The sequence below is a fragment of the Aspergillus caelatus genome (genome assembly GCF_009193585.1).
Source record: "Aspergillus caelatus strain CBS 763.97 unplaced genomic scaffold BDV27scaffold_61, whole genome shotgun sequence".
Lineage (NCBI taxonomy): Eukaryota > Fungi > Ascomycota > Eurotiomycetes > Eurotiales > Aspergillaceae > Aspergillus > Aspergillus caelatus.
This window is the reverse complement of record NW_022475324.1, coordinates 1-24,002: the sequence shown is the minus strand read 5'-3', so window position 1 is coordinate 24,002 and position 24,002 is coordinate 1. Positions and strand designations below refer to the sequence as shown.

The 24,002-nt window shown below is 47.9% G+C and overlaps 8 protein-coding genes across 8 annotated transcripts; 5 read left to right on the top strand and 3 right to left on the bottom strand.

Moving 5' to 3' along the window:
* Window positions 1-101: 101 nt before the first annotated feature.
* BDV27DRAFT_156487 (uncharacterized protein) lies at window positions 102-4,128 on the top strand (the record flags this gene model as incomplete). Its single annotated transcript, XM_032072346.1, has 5 exons — window positions 102-158; window positions 220-351; window positions 411-509; window positions 573-929; window positions 985-4,128. The coding sequence occupies 5 exons, from the start codon at window positions 102-104 to the stop codon at window positions 4,126-4,128; spliced, it is 3,789 nt and encodes a 1,262-aa protein (XP_031928907.1).
* A 715-nt stretch (window positions 4,129-4,843) lies between these two features.
* On the top strand, window positions 4,844-7,025 carry BDV27DRAFT_156486 (lipase; the record flags this gene model as incomplete). Its single annotated transcript, XM_032072345.1, has 6 exons — window positions 4,844-5,315; window positions 5,394-5,510; window positions 5,560-5,643; window positions 5,707-5,751; window positions 5,810-5,903; window positions 5,954-7,025. 6 exons carry the CDS (start codon window positions 4,844-4,846, stop codon window positions 7,023-7,025), a joined length of 1,884 nt encoding a protein of 627 aa, XP_031928906.1.
* A 203-nt stretch (window positions 7,026-7,228) lies between these two features.
* BDV27DRAFT_144088 (uncharacterized protein) lies at window positions 7,229-9,024 on the top strand (the record flags this gene model as incomplete). The annotated part of the gene is made up of 3 exons (XM_032070208.1): window positions 7,229-7,250; window positions 8,084-8,830; window positions 8,933-9,024. The coding sequence occupies 3 exons, from the start codon at window positions 7,229-7,231 to the stop codon at window positions 9,022-9,024; spliced, it is 861 nt and encodes a 286-aa protein (XP_031928905.1).
* A 194-nt stretch (window positions 9,025-9,218) lies between these two features.
* On the bottom strand, window positions 9,219-11,109 carry noc4 (ribosome biosynthesis protein NOC4). The gene is made up of 3 exons (XM_032078138.1): window positions 10,679-11,109; window positions 10,413-10,624; window positions 9,219-10,353 (listed from the first exon to the last, which is right to left on the bottom strand). The coding sequence occupies exons 1-3, from the start codon at window positions 11,084-11,086 to the stop codon at window positions 9,321-9,323; spliced, it is 1,653 nt and encodes a 550-aa protein (XP_031928904.1). The 5' UTR covers window positions 11,087-11,109; the 3' UTR covers window positions 9,219-9,320.
* Window positions 11,110-11,302: 193 nt separating this feature from the next.
* On the top strand, window positions 11,303-12,685 carry atp4 (F1F0 ATP synthase subunit 4). Its single transcript, XM_032066473.1, has 4 exons — window positions 11,303-11,350; window positions 11,416-11,864; window positions 11,939-12,161; window positions 12,224-12,685. The coding sequence occupies exons 1-4, from the start codon at window positions 11,320-11,322 to the stop codon at window positions 12,250-12,252; spliced, it is 732 nt and encodes a 243-aa protein (XP_031928903.1). The 5' UTR covers window positions 11,303-11,319; the 3' UTR covers window positions 12,253-12,685.
* A 494-nt stretch (window positions 12,686-13,179) lies between these two features.
* On the top strand, window positions 13,180-16,000 carry BDV27DRAFT_98683 (tetratricopeptide repeat protein). Its single transcript, XM_032078137.1, has 6 exons — window positions 13,180-14,050; window positions 14,115-14,154; window positions 14,217-14,310; window positions 14,427-14,733; window positions 14,924-14,988; window positions 15,285-16,000. Exons 1-6 carry the CDS (start codon window positions 13,472-13,474, stop codon window positions 15,313-15,315), a joined length of 1,116 nt encoding a protein of 371 aa, XP_031928902.1. The 5' UTR covers window positions 13,180-13,471; the 3' UTR covers window positions 15,316-16,000.
* A 241-nt stretch (window positions 16,001-16,241) lies between these two features.
* BDV27DRAFT_98670 (uncharacterized protein) lies at window positions 16,242-16,589 on the bottom strand. Its single transcript, XM_032078135.1, has one exon. The coding sequence runs from the start codon at window positions 16,489-16,491 to the stop codon at window positions 16,300-16,302; it is 192 nt and encodes a 63-aa protein (XP_031928901.1). The 5' UTR covers window positions 16,492-16,589; the 3' UTR covers window positions 16,242-16,299.
* Window positions 16,590-17,129: 540 nt separating this feature from the next.
* BDV27DRAFT_98678 (putative bZIP transcription factor) lies at window positions 17,130-19,338 on the bottom strand. The gene is made up of 2 exons (XM_032078136.1): window positions 18,411-19,338; window positions 17,130-18,353 (listed from the first exon to the last, which is right to left on the bottom strand). The coding sequence occupies exons 1-2, from the start codon at window positions 19,223-19,225 to the stop codon at window positions 17,267-17,269; spliced, it is 1,902 nt and encodes a 633-aa protein (XP_031928900.1). The 5' UTR covers window positions 19,226-19,338; the 3' UTR covers window positions 17,130-17,266.
* Window positions 19,339-24,002: the final 4,664 nt, after the last annotated feature.

Below are 24,002 nucleotides of genomic sequence, written 5' to 3'. Positions count from 1 at the left end.
CCTATAGTGTTTATCTCGCGTCTCTTTTCAAGCTACATCTCTCTTCGTGATTACAGTTGCCTCCTTTGATGTGCGGGAGTTGCTTCTAGAGCGCCAGAAGGATGGCGTCTAAACAGCACATATCATTCGCGTCCATTTGGGCGTTCGAGGACATAGGGGTAAAGAAGACTCTCCTTAGTCCTTTAATGCAGGTTATTTGCTAACCAGGGATGGCAATAGGTGCAAGATATTGGTATTGAAATGAAGTTCGTCCTCAACATCCCCAATGACAATTCCGCCGGTACTGATGGCTGCCATAGGAAAGCACTACCTCACCTGGATTGCCATTGCGAGTACCTCAGACATGACGATGTAAGTCCTCCTTCCAAAAAAACGACCCCTTCCACTCCTTGCTAATTCACGTATGCTAGCTTCTTGTGGTGAAAGGACATTTGAACGGCTCTGCAGCGAAGATCGCGGGTCTTGTGTCAACCTTTATTGAAGACCAGAAGAATAAAGATCTTCTTGATGTATGTCTCTTGCCCTTCTTGTTCAGCGATGGCCTATTGCTAATATACTACAACAAATCTAAGATGCCACGAACTCGTCAACTGGACATTCCTATCATGTTTCAAGACGATGGAGCTTCTCTTCCCGTCGCTACTACCGAAGATAGCCTAGGGGGTCTCCTGGCCCTTGACATTGATTCGGATGAGGAGTTGATACATCATTCTCATTTAATGACTCGCGTCACGAAATTTTGGCTGTCATCGCATGGGGGCATTGGGTGCTTTGCGACCGGTTTTCGTGAAGTCCTCATTGAGGTTGCAGCCGTGACGGGGACGGAGACCACATTGGTTGATGAGGTTAAAGGCATCCAGATATCTGGGAATAGCGCTGGAGATGTTGACGACGCTTTGGCGAAACTCACTCGGATTGAGAAACCTTTGGTACGTGACTCGCCTCATCAAGTTCACTTAGCCACTAACCAAATACATTTCTCAGTCTTGCCTTGTCAACCACAGGGTGGGTAACATGGGTATAGCCACAGAAGACAAGACAGCCCAATATAGAATCCAGAATTACGGCAGTCTGAACCAAGTGGCTCTTCGCCGTGTTCTAACCGACCCCTCAACGAGTTCGAATCTCGGTATCAGCCAGATGTTTGTCACTACCTCTCTTTCATTCGATGGAAAATATCAGAGTTACATGCTGCCTAAGAATGTTGCCAATCCACAGTCAATTAACAAAGAACCGGGAAAGTCTATAATATGGCAAAACTATACTTTCCCCGAGGTTGGCAAAGGGGATGAGTTTGTTCTATTGGAATCTGTTGAAGATACAGTTATCCCGGCTGCAACCTCAGTGATCCCACCCACCCATCCTTTTCTGACTGCCGAAAAGGCTAAACAAGTCAATGAATGGGTCGCTGAGGGTAAGGGAATGAAGGCAACCAGCGAACAGCCTGAGCACCCACCTACACCACCACCACCCGAGTCTTCAAGCAATACAACATTGGTCCCAGGTGCTAAGAGAGTTCCCGCTATCAAAACAAGACGGCCTATTCCATCAGCTATTCGATCCAGCCAGCCAGTTCCATCCGTGGTGCCAGTGACGAAACCTGAACGTGTCAAGACCCCTGATCTTGTACTCAAGAATGAAGATGTTCCCACGCCCCGCAGAAAATGGAAAATGACATATAGTGTGGAATCGGGGAATACAGACGTACGTGTCAGCTGCCCTAGACCCACTAGCCCTTGTGAGCTGCGAGATGCCGCTGATTCCTTCGTTAATGCTTCGACACCTGCTGCACCGAAACCATGCATCCCCCTGATCTTTGACGAAACGAAGCATGAGCTCAATAAGGATCCACGTCTTCCAGTCAATAAAAATAATGATCGAACTGCTCTCCAAGCTCAAAGAAAAGGCGAGTATGTATTCTCTCGGACGAACAAAAAGCTCGACACGAACAATTTGCTTGTTGATGTGGCCGCACCGGCAGCTATAAAAACGAATTATCTTCCGATGATGCGCGCAGATCAGCCAGCTCTGATACCACTGATCTCAAGTCTAGACTCGGAATACTCGACTCTGAAAAGCAATGCCTCCTCACGAGTAAACAACATCGCCGACGACTTGAATGGCTTAGTGATCGAAGCGGATTATGGATCTCAAGACGAAGCTGGTTGCCCTGTATTACATGGGGGAGCAAAACCGGGCAGAAATGGCAATCTTTCAGAGCAGGTCAAAAGGCTCGTCATACTGGAAGAGGTTTTCCTAGAGCAGATGAGAGAGTCAATCACAATTAGTGAAGTCCCCGCACGCGTTGTCAATTCTCCAAGTCCCCCCAGTCGAATCAATGCGATCCTGGCCAGAAGGCGACTTGAAGAGCTCGAGAGACGACATAAAGCGGAAGGAAAACAACAAAGCGATGAGGTGGCTACCAGGGAGTATCATCATACCATGAAACATAAAGCGCCCAAGCCAAGTCACAATGTCTCGAGCAAATCTTTGAGAAAAGCGAAGAGGCAAGCCACTCTGGAGGATGCCTGGGGAATACCAAAAAAGCCGACAAAGAAACAGGTTTCAGACAACCCAGCTCCTTCTGGAATTATGGAGGCTAAAGGCACGTCCGCCCGACACACGACGCAGGAAAATGTGCAACATGCCCAGAAACAGCAAGGAGAGTTGAGCATGAATGAAAGTATCAAACAGCTCTTTGAGATCCTAAAACCCACATTGGAAGCTGCCGAATATTTCCCTGGAACTTTGACTTTGGAGGCTCAGATTGGTCTCGCATTGATTCCAGTTCTGCCGAAAACCTACAAGGAGGGTCTGGTTTCCTTGAGAGAGTGGACAGAGATAATGCAACCACGGACTGGCGTATCTGCACCAACTACCAAGTTCATTGATAGGCTCACAACATCGGGATCTGACGTTGACCATATTGTGGACTTGAAAACATCACAAGATGGGAAGCGCCGTTTCTTCGAACATGAAGACAGCGAGTATAGTGTTTTCTATGAGTTCCATTGTCGCTCTAAAACAGATCAACCTATAATCGTCGAAGTCGATGAACGCGGAAAGTATTCCGTCAAGAAGCAAACCGAAGCGCTAGGTGCAGTCAATATTCACTTTCCTGGTAGTATCTGGGATGCTCGGATGATTGTCCATGGCAATGTCGCATATCCTATCCATGGATACCAGGAATTTGAAGACGCAGCCCGATATATGGTGGACCATCTCTGGGTTCCGCCCGATAAACACCTCGTCCGTCTTTTCACTAAACTCCCCAAAGACAAACATCTGACCGTTGAAAAAATCCTTATGAAGCGCTGGACCCGCTATCGGTATATTCGTTCAAACGATTTCTCCCTTGAAGGCACCGACACCCCCAACACTTCATCATCGACCGGGGGAAAAGCAGATTCTGCTACTGGTTCTGTGGGATCCAAGAGTGCTGCAAAGGACACGAATTGTGAAGGCAATAGTGAAACCCCCGAAGCACAAGATCTTCTATTGCAAGTCACAGAAGTGCAGAATCTATTAATAGCGTCTAACCCCGCGGACCCTCAAGCAATAAGAGCCCGTAGCGCTCCACTGTCGGAGATGATACGCAAGGGAGGGCAGTGGTATGAAGTTTCGCTTGTTAGCTCTGCCATTGATGCTATATTGAAGACTAATGCGAATATCGAAGTCGGAGAGCGCACGGACGATTGGCGTAGCCTTGATCTATTTGGAAACGACGCTATTTTACTGCACAACAGCATATCTGACTGTCCAAATCCAGCATTGCCATCCAGGCCGGTCGCTACCGCTGTGGGGACCGCAGGTATTGGTGATCTCCTCCGCCTAACGAAAGCGGTAGTTCAGAATATGGACGGCGTTGGATTTTGGAACTGTGGACCTTGTGTTGATGCTGCCCGGATGCCAGTGGCCGGTTCTCTGAACACCCCAAGTATCCCCAACGATATTATCACATCGCCCATAGGCGCGATGATAAAGACGGAAGAGAAGAGCTTGGACTTCGACAAGCTGGAGAGTATCAAAGAAGTGGGAAGTAGCATTGGTGACGTCCCAGTGGCTAGCAAACCGAATGCTGCTTTCTCTGACCAGAAGAAGGAACAAATTGAGATGGAGTACTGGTGATGGGGCCATATTGTACTCTTTAGTCGTATCACATATGCTCTGGTCATTCTTTGGACTGATCTTATGGGAGTGCCTTCTCATGGAGCATAGGAGCCGACATCACGGAGCCCCCGTCCCTTCAATAATCGGTGGGTATCATGATACACGTATGTGGGAGGCATGATAGCCTGCAGTGTATTCCCGCAATGTGTTTTTTTAATCTCGTAGTCCTGATGACTATTTGACTTCTGTTAGGCCAATCTCGTTTCAAGTCTTTCCATATCCCAGGCCTAGTAAACTTTCATACTGTAAATATAGACATAAGTCCCGAAGATAATAGGAAGGAATACCTTGTCCAGTCTGGAGAGATTTTTCAGATCCCAAGGTTATTTTGACGTCAACTGTTCAATTCATGGATGAAGGTGGTAGTGGCGGTGGTGTTTGGCCAAACACCACAAAGGCTTGCAGAAAAGAAACCCTGGTTGAAGGGGACTAACTAGGTAACCCCCGCGGGCCCCAAATCTGACAGCGATTGCTAATCGCACCCAACGATACTGAATCACCGCTTTTCTTTCCCCTGTTGCCTTCTGTCATGTTCATAGAAGCCAATACGCGGCATACAATTGAATCAGGCCTAAAATATCTCCCTGCGGTTGCCTCTATCTATGCTGCTACCTAACGGCGCCGCAAAATCGATATAAATACCTGAATACTGGAGAACACATTAACGCCGGCCATGACGCAAACTCGGAACTCTATTCTAGTCCTTCTGGTTGCTTTATTTGCTGGCCTGTTTGCTTTCTATCGCAACCGGCTCGATGGGTTGTTAGCCCGAAACACCGAAGGCCTCGAATTTACTGCAGGTGGAAGACGATTGATTTTCCCACCGATCGTGACCGATTCAACACGAGATATAAAGTATCTGGGCAGCTATTCTTTAGGTGTTGAGCATTATCAAAATATCTTTTATGCGGATGCACCATGGGGCAAGCGTCGCTTCGCACCTCCCATCCCGTTCCAGTACGCGACGGGATCGGTTGTTGATGCCACTCGCCCTGGAGCCTGGTGTCCACAAGGGATTGGAGATGTGCTCCCTTTCACAAGCCGGGTTGTAAACATCAGTGAGAATTGCTTGAGCTTGAGGGTTGCTCGACCGACTGCTACCAGAAATGATGCGAGGTTACCGGTAATGGTGTGGATACATGGAGGTAAAGTGGTGTTCAACATTGCAAACAGAATACTTCTGGAGATACATCAAGTTACTGATGCATACTAATGCGTTATAGGCGGCCATGCTCTAGGTTCTGCCTCTGAGGTCTTATACAATCCAGACGGGTTGGTAAGGCAATCTATTGCGGATGGCCAGCCACTGATTTACGTCGCCATCAATTATCGCCTTGGCTGTAATGTATTCTTTCCCTTAATTGAGGACATACCTAACTGTATACCTAGTTTTTGGCTTTGCAACGAGCAAGGCAATGGCTGAAAATAAGCAGACGAACGCTGGTCTTCGTGACCAGCGTGCAGCTTTGGAGTGTATGTAGCTATCTTCCAGTTCTCGCCCTATGAATATAAGGCATCTCACACCGTAAATCATAGGGATCCGTGATAATATTGAGGTCTTTGGTGGAGATCCACAAAGAGGTAATATGATCAACTAAGTGACGGCTTACCAGCTGTAGCTAACTTCAACCTCTACAAGTCACTGTCGTGGGACAAAGCGTGGGCGCCAGTGATATTGGTCTGCATTTGACTTCATTCGAAGGGAAAAAGGGAGTTCCGTTCCAACAAGCAATGTAATATAATCGTGAGAGAACAAAAGTTTTGTGCTGACTTGGAAGTATAGTATGATGTCGGGTGGGCCAGGCTTGAACTTCAACACCAAGTCAGACTTGGTCGCGAACAACACAGCAGCCATCGCGAATAGAGTTGGGTGTGCTAAAGAGGGCGAGGATCAATCTGTAGAGACCTTGGAATGCTTACGGGACTTGCCCTTTGATGTTTTGACGAATCTTTCTGTAACGACCTCTCGAACAGCCCGCCCACCTTTTGGCGAGGGTTTTTTCTTCCCGACATTCGACGGTGACTTCATCTGTGACCGGCCTTCCCAGCTCATGCGCTCTGGGAAATTCGTGAAAGGGATTCCGGTGATCGCATCCTGGGTGACAAATGATGGCGCCTGGTATGCACCGCCGTCGACTTCTACAGATCAGGAAGTATTAGACAGCTTTGGCCTGTGGCTGTTTAGTCTCTCTAATTCTACAAAGGAGAAACTTCTACAGCTATACCCACCTGAAGACTTTGAGCATCTTGTCCGAAAAGAATATGACGGCCCTATCTCTGCACAGTACTACCGTGCAGCACAGATGAACAGAGACATTTGGTTCACCTGCCCCGTGCTTGACTTTGCATGGCAATACCTCAAAAATGGGGGCGTGAAACCATCGCAGGTTTGGTTATATGAACATAACTCCACAAGATTTACACCCGCGTTCGAGATGATGGGGGTCCCAATGTGGCGCGTTGCGCACCTTAGTGATATTCCCTATGTGTTGAACGTTCAACATCTGGAGGGCGGTGCAGACAACTCAGCTGCCGAGCTTGCGCTTGCTAGGGCCATGAGTACGTCCATCGCCAAGTTCGTGAACAATGGCAATCCTGAAGGTCATGTTAGTGGCGTCGAGACATGGCCTGCTAGCTTCTTTGATATTGCAAAGGAGGACTTGCAGAATGATTTCCCGGGAAAGCTTTCATTGCAGATCTTTGGTGGCCCCTATGGAATCACACCTGTGACTATTGCCGAAGGTCCTCAGCATGATGCTAAAACTGCTATTAAGAACGCGATGTACAGGGAGAAGCTGTTCGATCGGTGCAGGTTCATCAATAGCGACAAGATGAGAGAAGAAGCGGGAGTCTGAGAAGTGGATTTTTCCAACTAAGGGCTCCATAGATTTCTTTGGGTCTGATGCTTAAAAGCTGACCATTCGCCGGCCAGCGCTATCAGTATTAAGGCTTACAAGCTTATTACATGGGCATTGAATTATCGTACTTATCCTAAATGGCTACATGGTTGTTTCTAGCACAAAGGAGTCGTTGACGTTTCCAAGCATACATACGTACAATGCCCCTTGCAGATATGGGGCGTAGAAATCAGACATCGTAGGTGGAGAGAAGAAAGAAGGTCCAAGAAAATGGTACGCAAGAAAAACTTTCTTTCCATCCCTTTTTTATCTCTATGATCTTATTTGGAATAAATAACGCGAAACAAAAGTCCAGGGGTAGGTCTATTAGAGAGGACAAATGAAGTTGAAATGAAGAGTAATCACTCCTCAATTGATTGGCCGCTACCAAAGAACTGAAAGAAATCTCCAAAGGGAAGAATCATATTTTCCAAAAATAATCCAGTTAATTGATTCGATTTTATTTTGGGATGGTAACGGTGACAGTCCGTCTCAGCCTTATTTCTAGGGCTTGACCGTTGCATATCGAAAACGGAAATGCAGCCAACATCATCCATACCGACTATGGAAAACTATCACCCTCGCTGACCCGCTTAAATAGACCAAATTCCTCTGCAAAATTCCATTCCGGAATTATTCGGTTGCATCTGGCCCTGGATGGAGTTACATTTGCTTTTATCTCGCTATCGACCCAACCACTCCAGCGTTCCTTCCTTTGTGGTCCATACTCACTCAGGATGTTCACAGAGGTTATGGATTCGAACAAAAACTGTATTCCTTCAAATACCAGTTGTTGTATCTACATTTCCCAACTCAGTCACCATTCACTGAAGAATAACAATGTCTTTATCTCTACTCATGACATAGTTCGCCAAATCGTTCTTTAATCCCACACTCGTTTGATTGTCACCTTGTCCTTCGTTTCTGTTCTCCTCAACCAACATCGCAAATCACTTGATTCCGCTTTACATGAGACTTCAATTTATCTAGTAATCTTAATACTTTTGTCCAGTCAGCTATTACGGGGATGTTGCAAACACAACTCCCAGCGGCTCCAATACACGCTGGACCTCCATCGCAGACCGTCGAAACGGAACTGCCTCCAGCCAAACCCACAGCACCAGACTCTTCACATCGATTCTATAGATCGATAGACAGCGTCAGCCGGGCTGACTCACCAAGCCCCGAAGAGCCAGCACCGACAAACGAAGACGAATCCCAAGCCTCCATAGAAGACACCAGAAGAGGAGCCCTTCACACTCTCGCACTCTGCCAAAGTGTCATCACAACGCTTGAACTCACCCGCCTCCGCAAGTCACGAACAGGCGTCTTCTACTGGCTCGCCTTCTGGGAGCGACTCTATCCACGGGCCTTCGCACGCTCCCTCGGCTCACGAGTCACTGCCGCCCTCACCAAGGTCGACATTCTGTTCCGGACCGTCGCAAACGAACTCCACCAGCTCACTCAGCGAATGGAATACGCCGTCGCGCACGCCCCAACCGAAAAAGACATTTTGCTTATGCTGGAACAAATGGAAGACGAAGTCGGCGTGCGACGCAGACGGCGACGCAAGAAGGCGCAGGCCATCCTGAACAAAATGCGCGTGCATATCGAGGGCATCCCCGTCAAGGTGAGCGATGAGCTCTTCGACGACATGAAGCGGGGTGTCTTTGCTTTAGACGTCTTCTGCGACTATCATCCTGGAGATCCGGTGGCGGAGGAGCACGAGTGTATGTGGCCCGAGTATTTTGTTCAGCAGTCGGGTGTGGACATGGTTGCTGTTTCACCTTACCTTTACCGCCAGTGGCAGCAGGGGGCGGCGTCGGCGGCTTCGGGGTCCTATATGCCTTTGACGAGTTATACAGGGAATAATGCCGAGGTTGAATATCTGGAGGAAGGGTATTATGGGGCTGACAATTGGAGGCCCGATGATAGTCGGCCGGCAAGGCGTTGGTGAGATCTGATTTGGGTGGCTCTTTTGCTGTTCTTCTGGAGTTGGGGTTATGATGTTTTAATGCTGGGACTTCTTCATGATTTTTTTTTTTAGATAGATCCATTATTCCAGTTAGCTCCTGCTTTTAGAGTAAGGAGGTCTATTAAATAGATTGAATGGTAAGATAAGATTTTTATACATTTTTTGACGGTTCTGATGTGTAAACTTATATTCGTTGTATGTTAATCAAACCAGTCCAATTATATACGCTAAAAAAGAAAAAGAAAATCTAAAATATACCTGTGCATCGCGCGTAACCCTTATGGGAAATCCCATAACCCTCTGACAAGGCTCCCCGGCGCGGTATCCACGCCTCCATCCTCTTTTAACATTCGATCGGTAAATATCCGCTTGGGGATGTGATACTCAATAACAGGGATCCGCTTCATGGGCTTCTCCTCTGTTCCCAGCTCCGCTTGCACCATACCCTGGTAGGTATAGTCCAGGAAATCTTCAAGGTTATAAAATTGTTTCGTGAATTGCTCGGATAAGATACGTGCAATCGCGGCAACGTTGGGATGATAGTGTTGTTGGAGGGAGTGGATCTCCCATAGACTGCTCTCTATGGCGTTTGTACGAACCGGTTCGGGCTCCTCTGGATCGAACGGGTCGTCCATGCCCTCAGCCTCCAATTCGGCTTTGGCTTCGTCCTTGATAACGCGGTGGAGCATGAAGGTGCAGGTGGGGTGTGATTTAAGGAGGTTGTAGATGAAGGGGACGGTCACAACGATGGCAGCTGGAGGGGCGTTAAGCGCAAGACGAGAGAGACGCTTGATGAAGCTGGCGATAAGAGTAGCCGGCAAATGGGTGGAGGCGAGGAAAGTGTTCATCAAGCGGAAAAAGCGGGAACGGTGTTTGGAGTGGAGCAAGTCGGCATCGAGGAGCGAGTAGAGCTTTTGGTAGAACTGAGGGTAATCCAGGTTCTTTTCCTGGATAAGGTAGAATAGACCAGAGAGGGCGAGCAGGGAGGTTGCACCGCCGACGTTGTAGGAGTCTGTTAGGAAGTCCATGAGCAGTTCGGGACGGCTGAACCAGGGCTCGATGTTGTGGACCATGATGCGGAGGAGGATCTTCCGCTGGGATTCGGAGATGTTGTTTCGGAGGACGGCGAGCCAGGCGTCTTGGGCGCGCTTCTTGTGAGAATTGACTGAGACGAGCTTCTTGTTCTTTTTGCTGGATTTGACATAGAAGTTCTGGAATTCGTGCTGGGGGCTGGGGACCGTGTCGCAGGCTGATAGTATGGAGATGAGGATGTCAAGGGTTTTTGTATTTTGTTTCGTTCCTGCGATGTCGCTTTAGGGGTTGTTAGTACTGTTTGGGACTTGTTAAGGGAGAATGGTGGTGTGGCATACGCAATCTGCACGAATGTATAGAACCGCACGTCTTCGTATTCCTTTGCGAACTTCTCAAGGAACTCAGACCGCAGTGCCTCGCTGTCGCCGGTTTCGACAACGGCTTCGATAACGTTCTTGAACAAACCAGATAGCCAGACTTGAGGATCTTCGCCAGGGATATGGGTAGCACGTTCGCTGATCATGCGCATGCAGAGAGTGAAGGCTGTGAGCTGCTTGAGGGTTAGCATTGAGTCGGACTCGGGAGCCAGCTGGGAGCGACGGACCTTAGCAGACGTATCCCCCTCACGCAGTATGGCAGAAAGCGCCTTCTGATATTCGCGACAGCGTTCCTTCAGCCATGCTGCAATGATCTTCTCATTCTCTGCGGCTCTGTTTGTCTCCGCCATATCTCCACCGGCAATCAATCTACTGAACACTCGACAGAGGGATACTGCGACGGCCAAATTTGGATTGGTAGCATTTTCGTCCACATTCAGCATCGAAATCAGCTTGGCGATGTTGTTGTAGTACTTTCGCGACTCGGAAATCTGTTCTTCCAATTGAGAGATTTCGACCATCACATCTGCGCTATCGTTCTCTGCCACTGCACGACGCTTCGACGACGGGACACCGCTCTCTTTGAGGTTCTTTCTTTTCTTGGAGCTCGTAGCTCCGACCGTAGGGGCAGGCATTGTGTCCGAAAATTTTGATAACGTAGTCCAAACGGAAATCGTACGCCTTTTGGTGCATTTACTCTTCTTCAAACCATGAATTTTTGGAAATTCCTCGGTTAACGGTTTTTCCGATCAGCCGCGCTATACTGGAGTAGGCTAGTGTCTTCCCGCACCGCCCAAACCATCCCGACTTCAAGTCTCCTCAGTTCCGTTCATCCATCACATCTTGTCAAGGTCTTCCCATCGTTACAATGGCTTCGCGTCTTGCTAAGAGCGCCATTGGTATGCCTCACACAACTCTATCCGGCCCCGTCGAACACTCGATTTTTGTCGCTAACCCCAGTTAGGTGCTGCCCGGCTCCGGCCGACCGTCACGCGCAACGTCGCTCCTATCGCCAACCTGACCGTGTCTCGTTCGGCCTCCAACGTCCCTACCGAGGACCCCAAGAAGAAGGCCCAGTCGATTCTCGACGCCCTCCCCGGCAACTCCCTGGTCTCCAAGACCGCTACCCTCTCCGCCGCTGCCGGTCTCTCCATTGCCGCTATCAGCAATGAGCTCTATGTCATGAACGAGGAAACCGTTGCTGCTTTCTGTCTCCTCAGCGTTTTCACCGCCGCTGCTAAGTACGGTGGTCCCATGTACCGTGAGTGGGCTGAGGGCCAGGTCCAGAAGCACAAGGATATCCTGAACGCTGCCCGTGCCGACCACACCAACGCTGTCAAGCAGCGTATGGACAACGTCCAGGAGCTTGCTGGTGTTGTTGAGGTCACCAAGCAGCTCTTCGCTGTTTCCAAGGTAAACCAGCCTTGCGTTATCCAGCCATATGCTGGGATTTCATGAAACAAGGGATTGCTGACGATCGACCAAAGGAAACCGCCCAGCTTGAGGCTCAGGCCTATGAGCTCGAGCAGCGCACTGCCCTTGCCCACGAGGCCAAGCAGGCTCTCGACTCGTGGGTTCGCTACGAAGGTCAGGTCAAGCAGCGCCAGCAGCGTGAGCTTGCCGAGTCTGTCATCGGCAAGATCCAGAAGGAACTTGAGAACCCCAAGGTCCTCCAGCAGATCCTCCAGCAGAGCGTTGCCGATGTTGAGCGTAAGTTATATAATTAGAGCCAACTTTTGCCGGTTCGCTTCAGTACTAATTTGGATTCATAGGCATCATGACCTCCTCCAAGGCCCAGTAAATGGACGTTGCATGAATAGCCTCGCTATTAGCAATATGTATAAATTAAAGATCTGTTTCCTGTGCTACATTAGACATACCAATACGAGTTCCTAAGCAAAATAGCTAATGCCCTAATGTAAATCGGATCTCTTTTGATATGTCCGAAGAAACTTGCGGACACTGAATTAACAAGGGATGGGGAACTACGGCGCCTCTGTGGCTTGAATGCTCAAATGCTCAGTACTAGGCATGCAAAGGATCTCTTTTCAAACTCAACGCTGGTTGTCTTACAAGTCTACTGTTGGTTTTTATAATTCTTATTATCATTATTATTATTATTGTGCCGTTCGATTTCCGTCTCTTCCGTTTTCATTGTGCGTTATGATCACGATCAATGGCATAGGGTGGAAGTGAGAGAAAACGTCCTTAACTATAACAAAGCAAGAAGTAACTAATACATTCTCTGGACTGGAACTAACCTTTATATTTCAAGAGTATACGAATGGTTGATTGCTTGTGGATGGCTTTTGTGCTGGATGAAACAAGACGGTGTGGACCACAACTTAGTCTGCATAAAAGGCACTTTGGTTGCATGTCTGCTGCTGACAAACCCACACAATAATGCATGCATTTTTTGAGACATCGAGACGTCATCGCATTCAACTATCTCAGACGATAGACCTTTTCTGTTGAATACCTTGCATTGAACCCTGGTCCGTTCCTATGCTCGACTTCTGGATCGAATAATCGGCGATGTAGAGAGATTGCGGTACAGTTCATTGATGGTACCCAAACACATGCAATCAAGAGAGATCTACATGAAGAATCCGCGGGGTAAAGGCTTTAACTGTGTGATGCGAAAAGAAATGACAAGACTCATTATATTACGGCAATTGGGGGCCAAGACGGCCAGAGCAGAGATGAAAGAAAAGCATGACAGGCACTGACTAACTTAAAAATAATCATCAATTGTTCTTGTACAAGGTTCACCACCTCTTGACACTGCCCCAACCCCGGCGCTTCTGCCTCCCTACCATTCGACCATAAGGCTGAAGTTATTTTTGCCCGTGTTTGGCATGATATTTCAACGTCCACTGTTCCCCGGTTTTCTTCCTGCTTGTCATCTTCTCTCCACATTTATCAATTCCTCAACTCAAATTAAACGCTGCAAACAATTCGGGTACTAGTTACCGAGGTCTGCTCCGCAGTTCTCCGAGTGATCAGCACGCGCAGCAAAAATGCCTTTGCGAGAGATACTTCACAAGAAGGACAGAATCAACGATACCAGTGACCAATATGCGGCTGGTGTCCCTTCCTCGTTTCTGAGCCCGGTGCCTCAAATTATTCGATCCGATACCACCTCCCAAGAAGTCGTCACCCCACCCATCTATGACGGCGATGATGTCTACCACCATCAGAACACACATCTCGAAGTGTCGCCGCCTAGCTCTTCGTCGCGCCGTCGGTCACTGAATCCATTCAATCGTTCGAGAGCGCCATCTGAGTCCCTAGGATCTCCGCCGTCTCAACCGCGCGAAAGAAGGCTGTCGCAATTGCTCCATCGTGATCGGGGCAGCTCGCGGAAATCTATCGCTACCTCGACCAATATCCCGTCAGACCTTCCGCAGATAAATAATGTGAAAGGCGATGAGCAGGAGAGAGAAGCTCAATGGGAGAAACGAGCAACGGTCTTGGTGCAGCGCAACCCGAATCTTGGATCGCCGTTATCACCTACTTCGCCGGGCTTTGGAAGAAACAGTATAGATTCGCGGTCAAGGAGCTCTAGTCGAAGTGGTTTGAGTGACCCTCAAGGAGATGTAAGAGATACACGGCAGTTGCGGTTGTGTTGATTGCTAGTTTGAAGACTAATGCCATGCATAGGTGAACATCCAAGAAGCAATTCGGCTCCATGAAGCTGGAGGTAGGGAATAAGCCATAACAGAGGCACTCGGAGACATGCACTAACACAAGTTACCTTTGCAGAACTGGAGAAGTCAACAGAGATGTTTCGTCGGTTGGCAGACCCCAACGGCGCAAACAATGCACTGAGTCAAGTACTATACGGCCTCGCACTAAGGTAGGAATTATACAGCAATTTAGATTCTTTTGTGCCCTCCCAACAACACCCTACCCTTTTGTGCTACCTTTCACTCTTCCTCGTACTGGACACGCTCTAACCAGACTTGTCTCCAGGCATGGATGGGGATGCCCCAAATCGGAAGAACAGGCGGTGACCTATCTCTCGGCTGCGGCATCTAATTCGGCATTGATTGAGTCCCAGGCTCTCCAAGCAGGCATCAAAAAGGGCGGTGCAGCTAAGGGAGAATTGGTCCTTGCTATCTTTGAGTTGGGTAACTGCTTCCGCAACGGCTGGGGAGTCAAGAAAGACCCTGCGGCAGCGCGACAGTACTTCGAAACGGCCGCGAATCTAGGTGACACTGACGCCATGAATGAGGTCGCGTGGTGTTACCTAGAGGGTTTTGGCGGGAAAAAAGATAAGGTACGTTTGATTGCGTCGTGCGCATCCTTCTGGCGAGGGTACAAACTCCAAGACTTTTGCTATACCTACCTTGGTCATCATGGTCTCATTTCTTGGGCATCAATACTTTACGATTCGCATCACTCTTGCGCTTGGTCCCCTTGGGAACTCCTGTTTGTCCAGTTGACTAACCCAATCCCTCCATGTTTAGTTCGCGGCTGCTAAATATTACCGATTGGCCGAACAGAAAGGAAGTAAATTAGTTGGGAATTCTTGGTACGTTAGGCCGACCCCTTAGTTAATTATTTTTATTTTGGGATCTTGGGCGTTTCCTCTGCAAAGGTTGTCAAGAATGTGGTGAAGTGTCGCCTGTATGGATTCGCGCTTCGCTATCACCTGCAGATATCATGCCAGGGATCAGCGGCAGCGCTTCAATCGATAGGCTCTCATTGCATCTTTACAGCTGCGCCATGCAAACCGTTCTCACACCTGCAACCAACCACAATGTCCACCCCTACCTACCTACGAGTTGTCCGAATTTTAGGCTGACATGCTCACTACTCGAATTACAGGATATGGAAAGAGAAGTACGATCCCAAGTGAACCGAATGCTCCCGGTACCTTACAGCCTCGTTCCACCGAGAAACCCCGTCTATGAGCCCGTCTCTTTGCTCATCAGATGACTTGACTACATCATTGGAGATAGAGTTATCGCTCAGCTACCGAGGTCAGCCAGCCAAACGTCTTCGCTCATAGGATGAGAGGGGAGATCATCGCCCCGATGATTGAGGGTAGCCTATAGGGGAGCACGCTGCACACCTACCTTTCACTTCATTGCTATTCACGATCCATACCTTGTACCACAAATGGAACGTGCTAATATGATCTAACCTTTAACCAAGTGACTTGGAACGAATGTTGATGACCCAATGCCAGCCTCATTTTGATGGCAACCCAATCTATACCATCGGTACTTTTGCTTAGTGTTTATTTTCTCATAATTTTCTATTTCACTTTATTTGGTTTGTCATTCTTGATTCCCTGTTTTAATTAGTTGATGTAATATTGACCACAGTACTTTGCTCTATTTGCCAATCTACTGTTGCTTCTCTTGCATTTGGATGCCTTGTGTCCTTACCGCGTCCATTAGTTGTATGACCTGTTGCTGGAGGGCTTGTGACTAAGGGACAGTTTGAGTATGCATTTTGATTTTTTCCTCTGATGGATACTACACGCTTTTCTATTTGGGACTATGAATAGATTCTAGGAATTCGGTATGAAACTGTCCATCTATATATATCCGTGCTCTACATGATCTCTAGTGAGTAGAAAGTAGTGTGTATCGGTTGAAATTCAAATGACTCATAGTGATCGGATTAAAGGTAGGTGGGGTTCATGTATGGCTGCATGTGAAGATGTCATTGTGCAGTGCTTATACACCTTCTGCTGATGGTAAGGAAGAGTACTGTAAGTACCCTTGTGCTGTTGTACTGATATCTATAGATCCAAGATCTGGGAACCCAGGAAGATGTGAGTCTCATATTGTGGTCAATTGATCCAAGAGATTAGAAGTATATGTGATGCAAATTATGATTTCATATTACATAGATTTGATTGACAAAAGAAATGTAATTCAAAGGAATGAATGACACGGGCGAACGCCCAACAGTAAAGCCATGTGCAGAAGCAAAGGCCAACCTCTTTGAGAGGAGACCTGTATAGAAGTATTTGACAAAGGAAATGAAAAGACAGAACCAAGGCATGTATAAAGGGCCACATATATGTCGTGGCCCAACTGTCCAGAAAGCAGCATCAACATAAAACATTAGCAGGCATTTTTCATCGTAGAACATATCAGTCATATCATAATAATAATCGTAACAAGATAACCACCCTTAGCCCAGTTCAGCTCACTCGCAATGCAACCAAACGCAAAAATAACAAGAGTAAAACAATATTTCCTGAACCATAATCAATGCAATGCTCATCAAAAAGGTCGTTCTGTGGGACCGTTTTGCTGTTTTCAGACTGGAAACAGCGTCCAGCGTTAAATAAGATCATGCCTCCCCGGAAACTCATAAACAAAATCATGAAAGAAGAACACGCAAGAAGTTTGAGTATACATAGATGCAATATGTTTCTGACTTTCCGTGAGATTCATTCCCAAACCCAACCCGAGAAAACGGTAAATCATATATACGCCGAAAATTCCGAAGGGGCGCGAAAAAAAAAAAATATAAACACATCGCTAAATTGTGAGACGAGATCAATGAAGAGCTAGTCGGTTAAATATTTCCAGTCGAAGTAAATGGTAAGCTGTCTATGCATGCATATGGCTAATGTCTGGTTTAATCGTCGTATATCCGTAAAAAATAAAAAAGCGCTAGAGTAAACTGGTTTGCAAACGAAAGAAGACGAGAGAGGCGAAAAGAAGCAGGGGAACCGATGAGGCCGTTTTGCTTTGAAGGAAGGAAGGCTAGGCATGGTGGCTTTCTCTAGACTTGGTGAGGAGATGGTTGGTGTACGGTGACTTCAGGCTTGTCGGCTATGCTACTTAGGACTGACTGAAGCCGGATTGTTCTTCCTTGACGGGAGAAACACCGTATTCCTGGACCATCCGTCGGAAGTCCTGGATTACCTTTTCAGGAACTCGATCCCACATGAGCGATCTCGAGTAGACATCAGAGGTGGCTTTGTTGGGCATCTTCTGAGCAACATTGCCCCGCATCACAGCCAACGCTTGTTGAAGGTGGGAAGCCTGTTGCGGCTTGTATTCAGCGCCATTGCCATCATAAGTAGTCAAGGAGTTGTACTGCTCAGCGTTGAGAGAGAAGACCTGCTCCTGTTCCTGCGCCTTAGTAGGCATCGCCAACGAGTTGTGGAGCTCATCTAGGTTGGACGAGGGGGCAGTGCCTGCAGTCATCTGAGCCATCTCCGCCCCACTGATGGTTGTCGGCAGTGGACCAGCCGACGCAGAGACGGCCGGCTGGTTCGAAGGCTGCGCAAGTTCTGGTGGGGAAGAGGACAAGACGGCCTTGAGGACGTTGGCAGACTCCGCACGGTACTCCTCCGACAGCTGCGGAATAGCACGAGCAGAAAGAGAAGTACCGTTAGAGGCGATGAAAGCACCAAACAGAAGACACATGTAGAAAGCGTTCCAGCTGAAGGGGTAGTCGCTGTTCGCAGATTTATCTGTGCTTCTCTCGTTGGCAGGAGCGCTAGTAACTGGATCAGCCTCGAGGGAGAGGCTGTTGACCATGGTAAGTTCCTCCCAGGAAGTGTTGTCCATGGTAAGGTTCTCGAAGTCAGAGAAGTCAGTTGCCATATTGGAGGCAGAGGGTCTGGCATGTCTCTCAAGCTTTTCCACAGTTTCCTTGAGGATGTTGTTCTTCTTGCGAAGCTCGGCTGTCTCCAAGGTATGCACCCGGATCAGTTCCTCCTTTTCCATTGCCATATTGTTGAGGTGGTGGTAGAGCTCCTGCTGCGCACCGAACAATTCGTTCTTCTCGCGCATAAGCTCAGCCTCCCGTAGCCTCATGTTTTGCAAGTCCTCCTCGAGGTCGCTGATGATCTGGGTGAACTGCTTCTTCTCTTCCTCCAGCTTCTCAGTATGCAGCTTCTTCCGCTGGCGCGAATCCAAACTAAGTGTAATTGTTAGTGAACCATAAAGCTGGACAGCTAGTGAGGGTTCTACTTACGCAGCTTGACGGTTCCTCAGTAACCGCTTCTGTTGCTTCAGTTCCTTGATCTCCTCTTCATTGGTCGATTGGGCGATTAGCTGGTCGATGTTGCTTAACGTCCGCTCTGCTGGGATCTCAAAACGAGCGTTCTTCTTCCGAATTCCATCCCGTCGGATGCTTAGGGGAGAGCTATTCCGATAAGTAGGGCTCTTGGTGGTGCGAGCAACAGCATCCGGCATGTCGGTGGACGCAGGCATCCATCCTTGACTGGACTGCGGGGACATGGCCACAGCGCCGGGATGCGCAAAGGCCATCCCCGGGCGGTAGGACATGGACGGGATGTTGATAGTGCTCACCGGACCAACAGCACCCCCCGAAAACGGCGCCGACGAACCGTTGTCGAGGTCCGATGGGAAATGGTGGTCGTACATGGCGGCGGGTGTACATGAGCCAGTCTCCTTGGAAAGCGCCCAAGATGCCTGCTGGCCGTACGCGGTGGCTGGGTGGGGAGCACCATCCAGTCTCATGAAAGCATTCGGAGCGGACTCGAAAAGATGATGGCCGACATGGGAGTTATGCCGAGATTGGCTGCTGTGAACGGACTGGGAGAAATCGGACCAGACTGAATCACGATGCGAGAAGGCATCCGGTGCATGATCATATGAAGAGCGCCGGTGGTCGGCAATGGAAGATGAAAGTTCGGGGGACGTCGAGTCGAGAATCTTATCATCCAATACACTCATCTCGTCTTCCTCGGGAAATGAAGGCTTTGCATCCAAATTTGAAGGTGATTGTTGGTAGAAGTCAAATGACGGTTGAGAATACCTTGCCATGACTGTGAATATGTGTGTATATGATAAAAATGAAGAATGAAAAAGGTTGTTTGGAGACGAGCGCCGTGATAGTAGTCAAGAGGCGGTGTGTAATCTGATTGTACGGAAAAAACGTGCGGGGTTTTTTATTTGGGTGGTTGGATTGATTGATGATGAAATGAGGACAAGTAGAGATGAGGGAGAGAGACAGGATGATTGGATGTAAAAGGTATAGACAATGAAGAAGTTTATAAAAAAGAATAAGAGAAGAAAGTAAGTAGAAAGTAAGGTCGGTAGTGGAGAAGAAGAATATGTAGAAGAGGAAGTAAGGTGGTAGTGGTCAAGTCGAGGGGAGGAAAGAAGAAGATCGATTCTTGTAAAGGGGAAAGAAGAGGTCTCTTGTGATCAGGAGAAGCCTCTTTGCTAAAAAAGAGTTTGAAGCTCAGATCCGTTGGATTCTGGAGGAGGGAAAGACCAGATGAAGAGGGAGGGGGAACTCCATATATCTTTCGGGATGATTCAGGGAAATCGTGAGAGTGCCTCAGGTACCAGTGTATAGTCTGATAGAAACAATAAAAAATCGAAAATAAAAATAAAATAAGAAATAAAATCAGAAATAAAAAAAAATAAAAATAAAAAATGGAAATAAAATAAATCAAAACAAAAGAGAATAATTAAAATAAAATCGGTAAATAATATTAACCATAAATCTCAATTCTAATTCATCTTTCTCGATTGCTCCATAGAAATCTCTCCCAAAGGGAATTCCCCATCGGCCCTAAACACAAAGGGCCTATACGCCCACAGAAAGTCACTAAACGCTGCTACTAGAGACATGAGTACCTTCGAGCGGTCAGCGGAAAAGCTAAAAAGGCGAGGCGACGATTTCTGGCTGTTCCCGAGATTAACGAGCACCGATCATTGGATGCTTCGTTGGGCAGACGTGCAGCTGGCAGGGGAACTTTTTTCCTTTGGCACCGAGAGCCTGGATGAATAAGCACACGTTACTCATCAGTCTTTTTGTCCTGGATGAATAATGACTCTGACTGATTGATACTTGCGTCTCCCGCGGATTACTGTGTCCGTGGAAGTCACTCCCTTCCTAGATGTACCGAATGAGTACTCGGTCAGGACCTGGCGGGTAAAGAGGAGAGAGAGAGAGAGAGAGGGAGACTCGGATTCCCACGGACTAGCAGCCTAACAAACTAGTACAAAGAGGGTATAGCAGTAATACTCAGTGCCTACTGCCAGTATTCTCATGTGTAAGCAATACCCCTCCATGCAAGCAATGCACCACTACTACATTGCACTTTATACAGAGTACAGAGCATGTACATTGTATGTACAGATACCTATACAGAAACATAATTTGATATCATATGTATGTGAGTACTCTGTGTATGATAGTATAGAGAGGCATATCCTCAATTTCTTTTCCACTGAACCCCTCGTTCCTATCTCCGGAGGCAACTTCTAGCCGGGATAGCCGATATCCTGATACAGGTAGCTCTCAGGACCTGCTAACTACGGAGTAGTATGTAGTCTTGGTACTGGTACCTCCAAAGTAGTCGGTATCCGAACCATGGAATGACCGCCGGTGGGGCCGAGAACCATCGTCTATCGATAGCCTATCGAATCTTCTTCACTCTCAGTCCCCTCGAACAGTCATCGAGATGGATTTCTCTTTCCCCCCATTCCCCCTTCCCCCAATCCAGTTGACGGAACGGGGGTGCCCTCCATTCAAGTTTCGCAACCTTCAATCTGTAGGTACCGGATGCGGTCGTACCAGCCTGACTCAGGCACCGCAAATTCCTCAGCACAAACAGAACAGTATGATTGGTAAGGTACGGAACGAGTCTCCAAACCATCCGAAACCTCCCTTCCTCCACGAAGCAATGAAGTACTATAGGTACCTGAGCCCGTTTGCCTACATATCTTGGGTTTCTTGGCCCTAGTGATGCCCAAAAAAGGTCTGTCTGTGCGCATCACCACCGTCCCATCATCCCATGATCGACTTTTAGAATAAAATTGGCTTGCGGGTTACATGACGGTACCATGATACATACGTTTACCCGTCCGAGGGTCAGAACCCTGAAAGGGAGGGGCTTTGGTCATGATCAGATGGACAAGAATGTCATACAATACTGTATCAAGAGTCCCATCATTAGGTCGATCACGGCCAATCATTCCCATACATAGTGTGACCATTTGTGACGAGCTGGAGGAAATCATTTCCAGCTTCATCAGCCACGGGCCGGTGATACTCAAGTCGGGCTGCTTTAACGAGTTACATCTTGAGAGTAGACTCCTCAGATAGATCAACACTTACCTATATGAATGCTTTACTGGACATATCCTTGCCTCCCTGCTGCCTTCATCTGTGGTACAGTAGGGCCGGGCCGGGGGAAGATCCAGTGATCCACCCGATGAGGGAAAGGGCCCTTTTGCTTTTTCGGTTAGTCCGCAGGTCACTGACGCCCGTTCCGTCAAAACACCCGTGCTTCCCGCACGATTCGAGTGATGACAGTACTCTGTATGTACCGCAGAAGCAGAGGCATGCAGGAAAGCACAGACAGATCAGATTGGACGACACCGAAGATAGCCAACACTCGGCCAGAATTATGTAAAAATCATAATAATGATACTAAGAAAATATACATGAAACAAGAAACAACGATAATGGGAATAGAATTAATCACGGCACAAGACAGTAGTGATGATAATTCTTGACTCTATAGGCGAGCCCCCTCCCCCTCAACGATTCAAACGAACCGGAGGGCATCGCGATCGCATCATGGAACAGCATCAGCAGAACCGGCTCTTGAGACGAAAATGGGGCTAACAACCGACTCGTCATCGACTCATCCTCGATGCTAAGTCAGCAGCTCTGAATCAGGTAAGGTATCACTGCTTGCGATCCTGCGGGGAACCAACTCTCCAACGGAAGTACCTATAGTAAAATAACGGCCAAACTCGCGCGATATGGTTCTCATGCAGAGAAACAAGGCGAGCTTGGGTTGAAGCTCACTCTCTCCTCTCCTTGGTCAATGACTAGCTTAGAGCTGTGACCCTAGTTCGAAGCAACGGAGCGGCCCTCATGCAGTTTGAGACCAATCCTTGTAGTACGTAGTACTTCATGATAGACAGACCTTGGATTAGGGTTGGAGGGGCTGTAGAGTCACGTTCTCCTATAGCACTTTGGCGTTGCTATCCCTTGCGTCCGTTACCTAACTTCTACTACACTAAACAATCTCGACTCCGAGTAAACTCGAGCAAACTACTACTGAATTACAAAAGTCAATTGGCACCATAATTATTCTCGGGTTATACTACAGATTCCCCATCAGTATCAATTGCATCCGTTCCTTACAATCGCATATGACTCATAGTGAAAATACCACTTTTCGGCCGAAGTCGCAAAAAACAATTGCAAACGAGAATAGTCCCCAACCGAATAGCAACTCCCGATCACCCTAAAGGGAAAACGTGTTCTCTGAATCCGTCTATCAGGTAGAAAGTAGTAAGCAGAGCGGCGATCCACAGATCCTCCTCACCCATTTTCTTTTTTGATTCATCTTGACCCGTAATGGAGCTACCTACTGTACGGAGTACTAGCACACGACCTAACAGGAAAGTCAACGCTACCTATAACATGAGTAGCCTAAAGTACTAGCTAAGGCCGACTAAGGCAGTGCGATCCACAGGGAATACAGAAGGTTTCCTTCAATGAGACGAAACAAAGAGGAAGAGCTGACCCACATCCCCCAACGCAGTAGGTATGACTCACTCCAGATTCCCCTTGTGGTCTTCTCGAAGCAGTCTGCTTCTCTGGACGATTTCCCCTTCCGGCAGTGCACTACATACTGGGTGTTTCAGGTCTGACAGTTCTCTAGACTCGATGGGGTAGTATGTGTACGTGCGTGCATTGGTATGGAGAATAGGAACTACTAGTTTAAATGTAGGTAATGAGGCAAGATGGTGAGGAATTAGCACGCTGCTGCCACGTTTCTCTGAGAACAATTGTCCGAGCTTTTTGGCCTCGCACGGTTGGGGTGAGATTACTGAGGGTGTAGGGTCACTCGCGATAATCGCGTGAAATGAGGATAAAGGCGTTCAAAGAAAGAAATCAGGAACAAATTAGATGAGAGGAAGGCACTGAAGGGTCTTGTACCATCCCTACGGCCGTTGCATGCACCCGGCCATGTTGTTCGAATCCTTCGTGCCAAACTGCCGGAGCCCATGATGAGGGTTGATATCTAAAATGCAAATCAGGAACCGACAACAAAGGCCAGGTAGGGATATAGAAACGGAACGAACCCAATCGGATTCCAAGCCCTACTCTTTGAAACATAGCAGAACTCGACATAGGCAAATCAAAATCTACCCTTGTACCAACTCGTTCGGTCGTTCTGTATACTGTACCACTTCTCCGTACCATTCAGGAACACTTTTGAGTTACATGTGACTCAAATGTGATGCTATTTTTTTCTCTCCTTTATTTGTCATCGCATAATCTCCGTAACTATTACCTTGAGCTGGAAGGGAAAAAATGAAAATAACTCTTAGCCTTCCAGGTTGGGGGGGTGGTATGTTCCATTAGGATGACGATGCAGAAATGGCCATCCTGGCGGTGAAGGAGAGCGATTGACCCAATTGTAGGGCACGATGCACTGTTGGTGGAGTTGCCCGCAGTCACTCTGCTATACTCCTCCCGTGACTTGCTCCATAATAGTAGGCAGTCGCAATTTACTACATGCAAGAATTCATCATTCTGGAAGAAGGTTTCGGATCCTCCCCC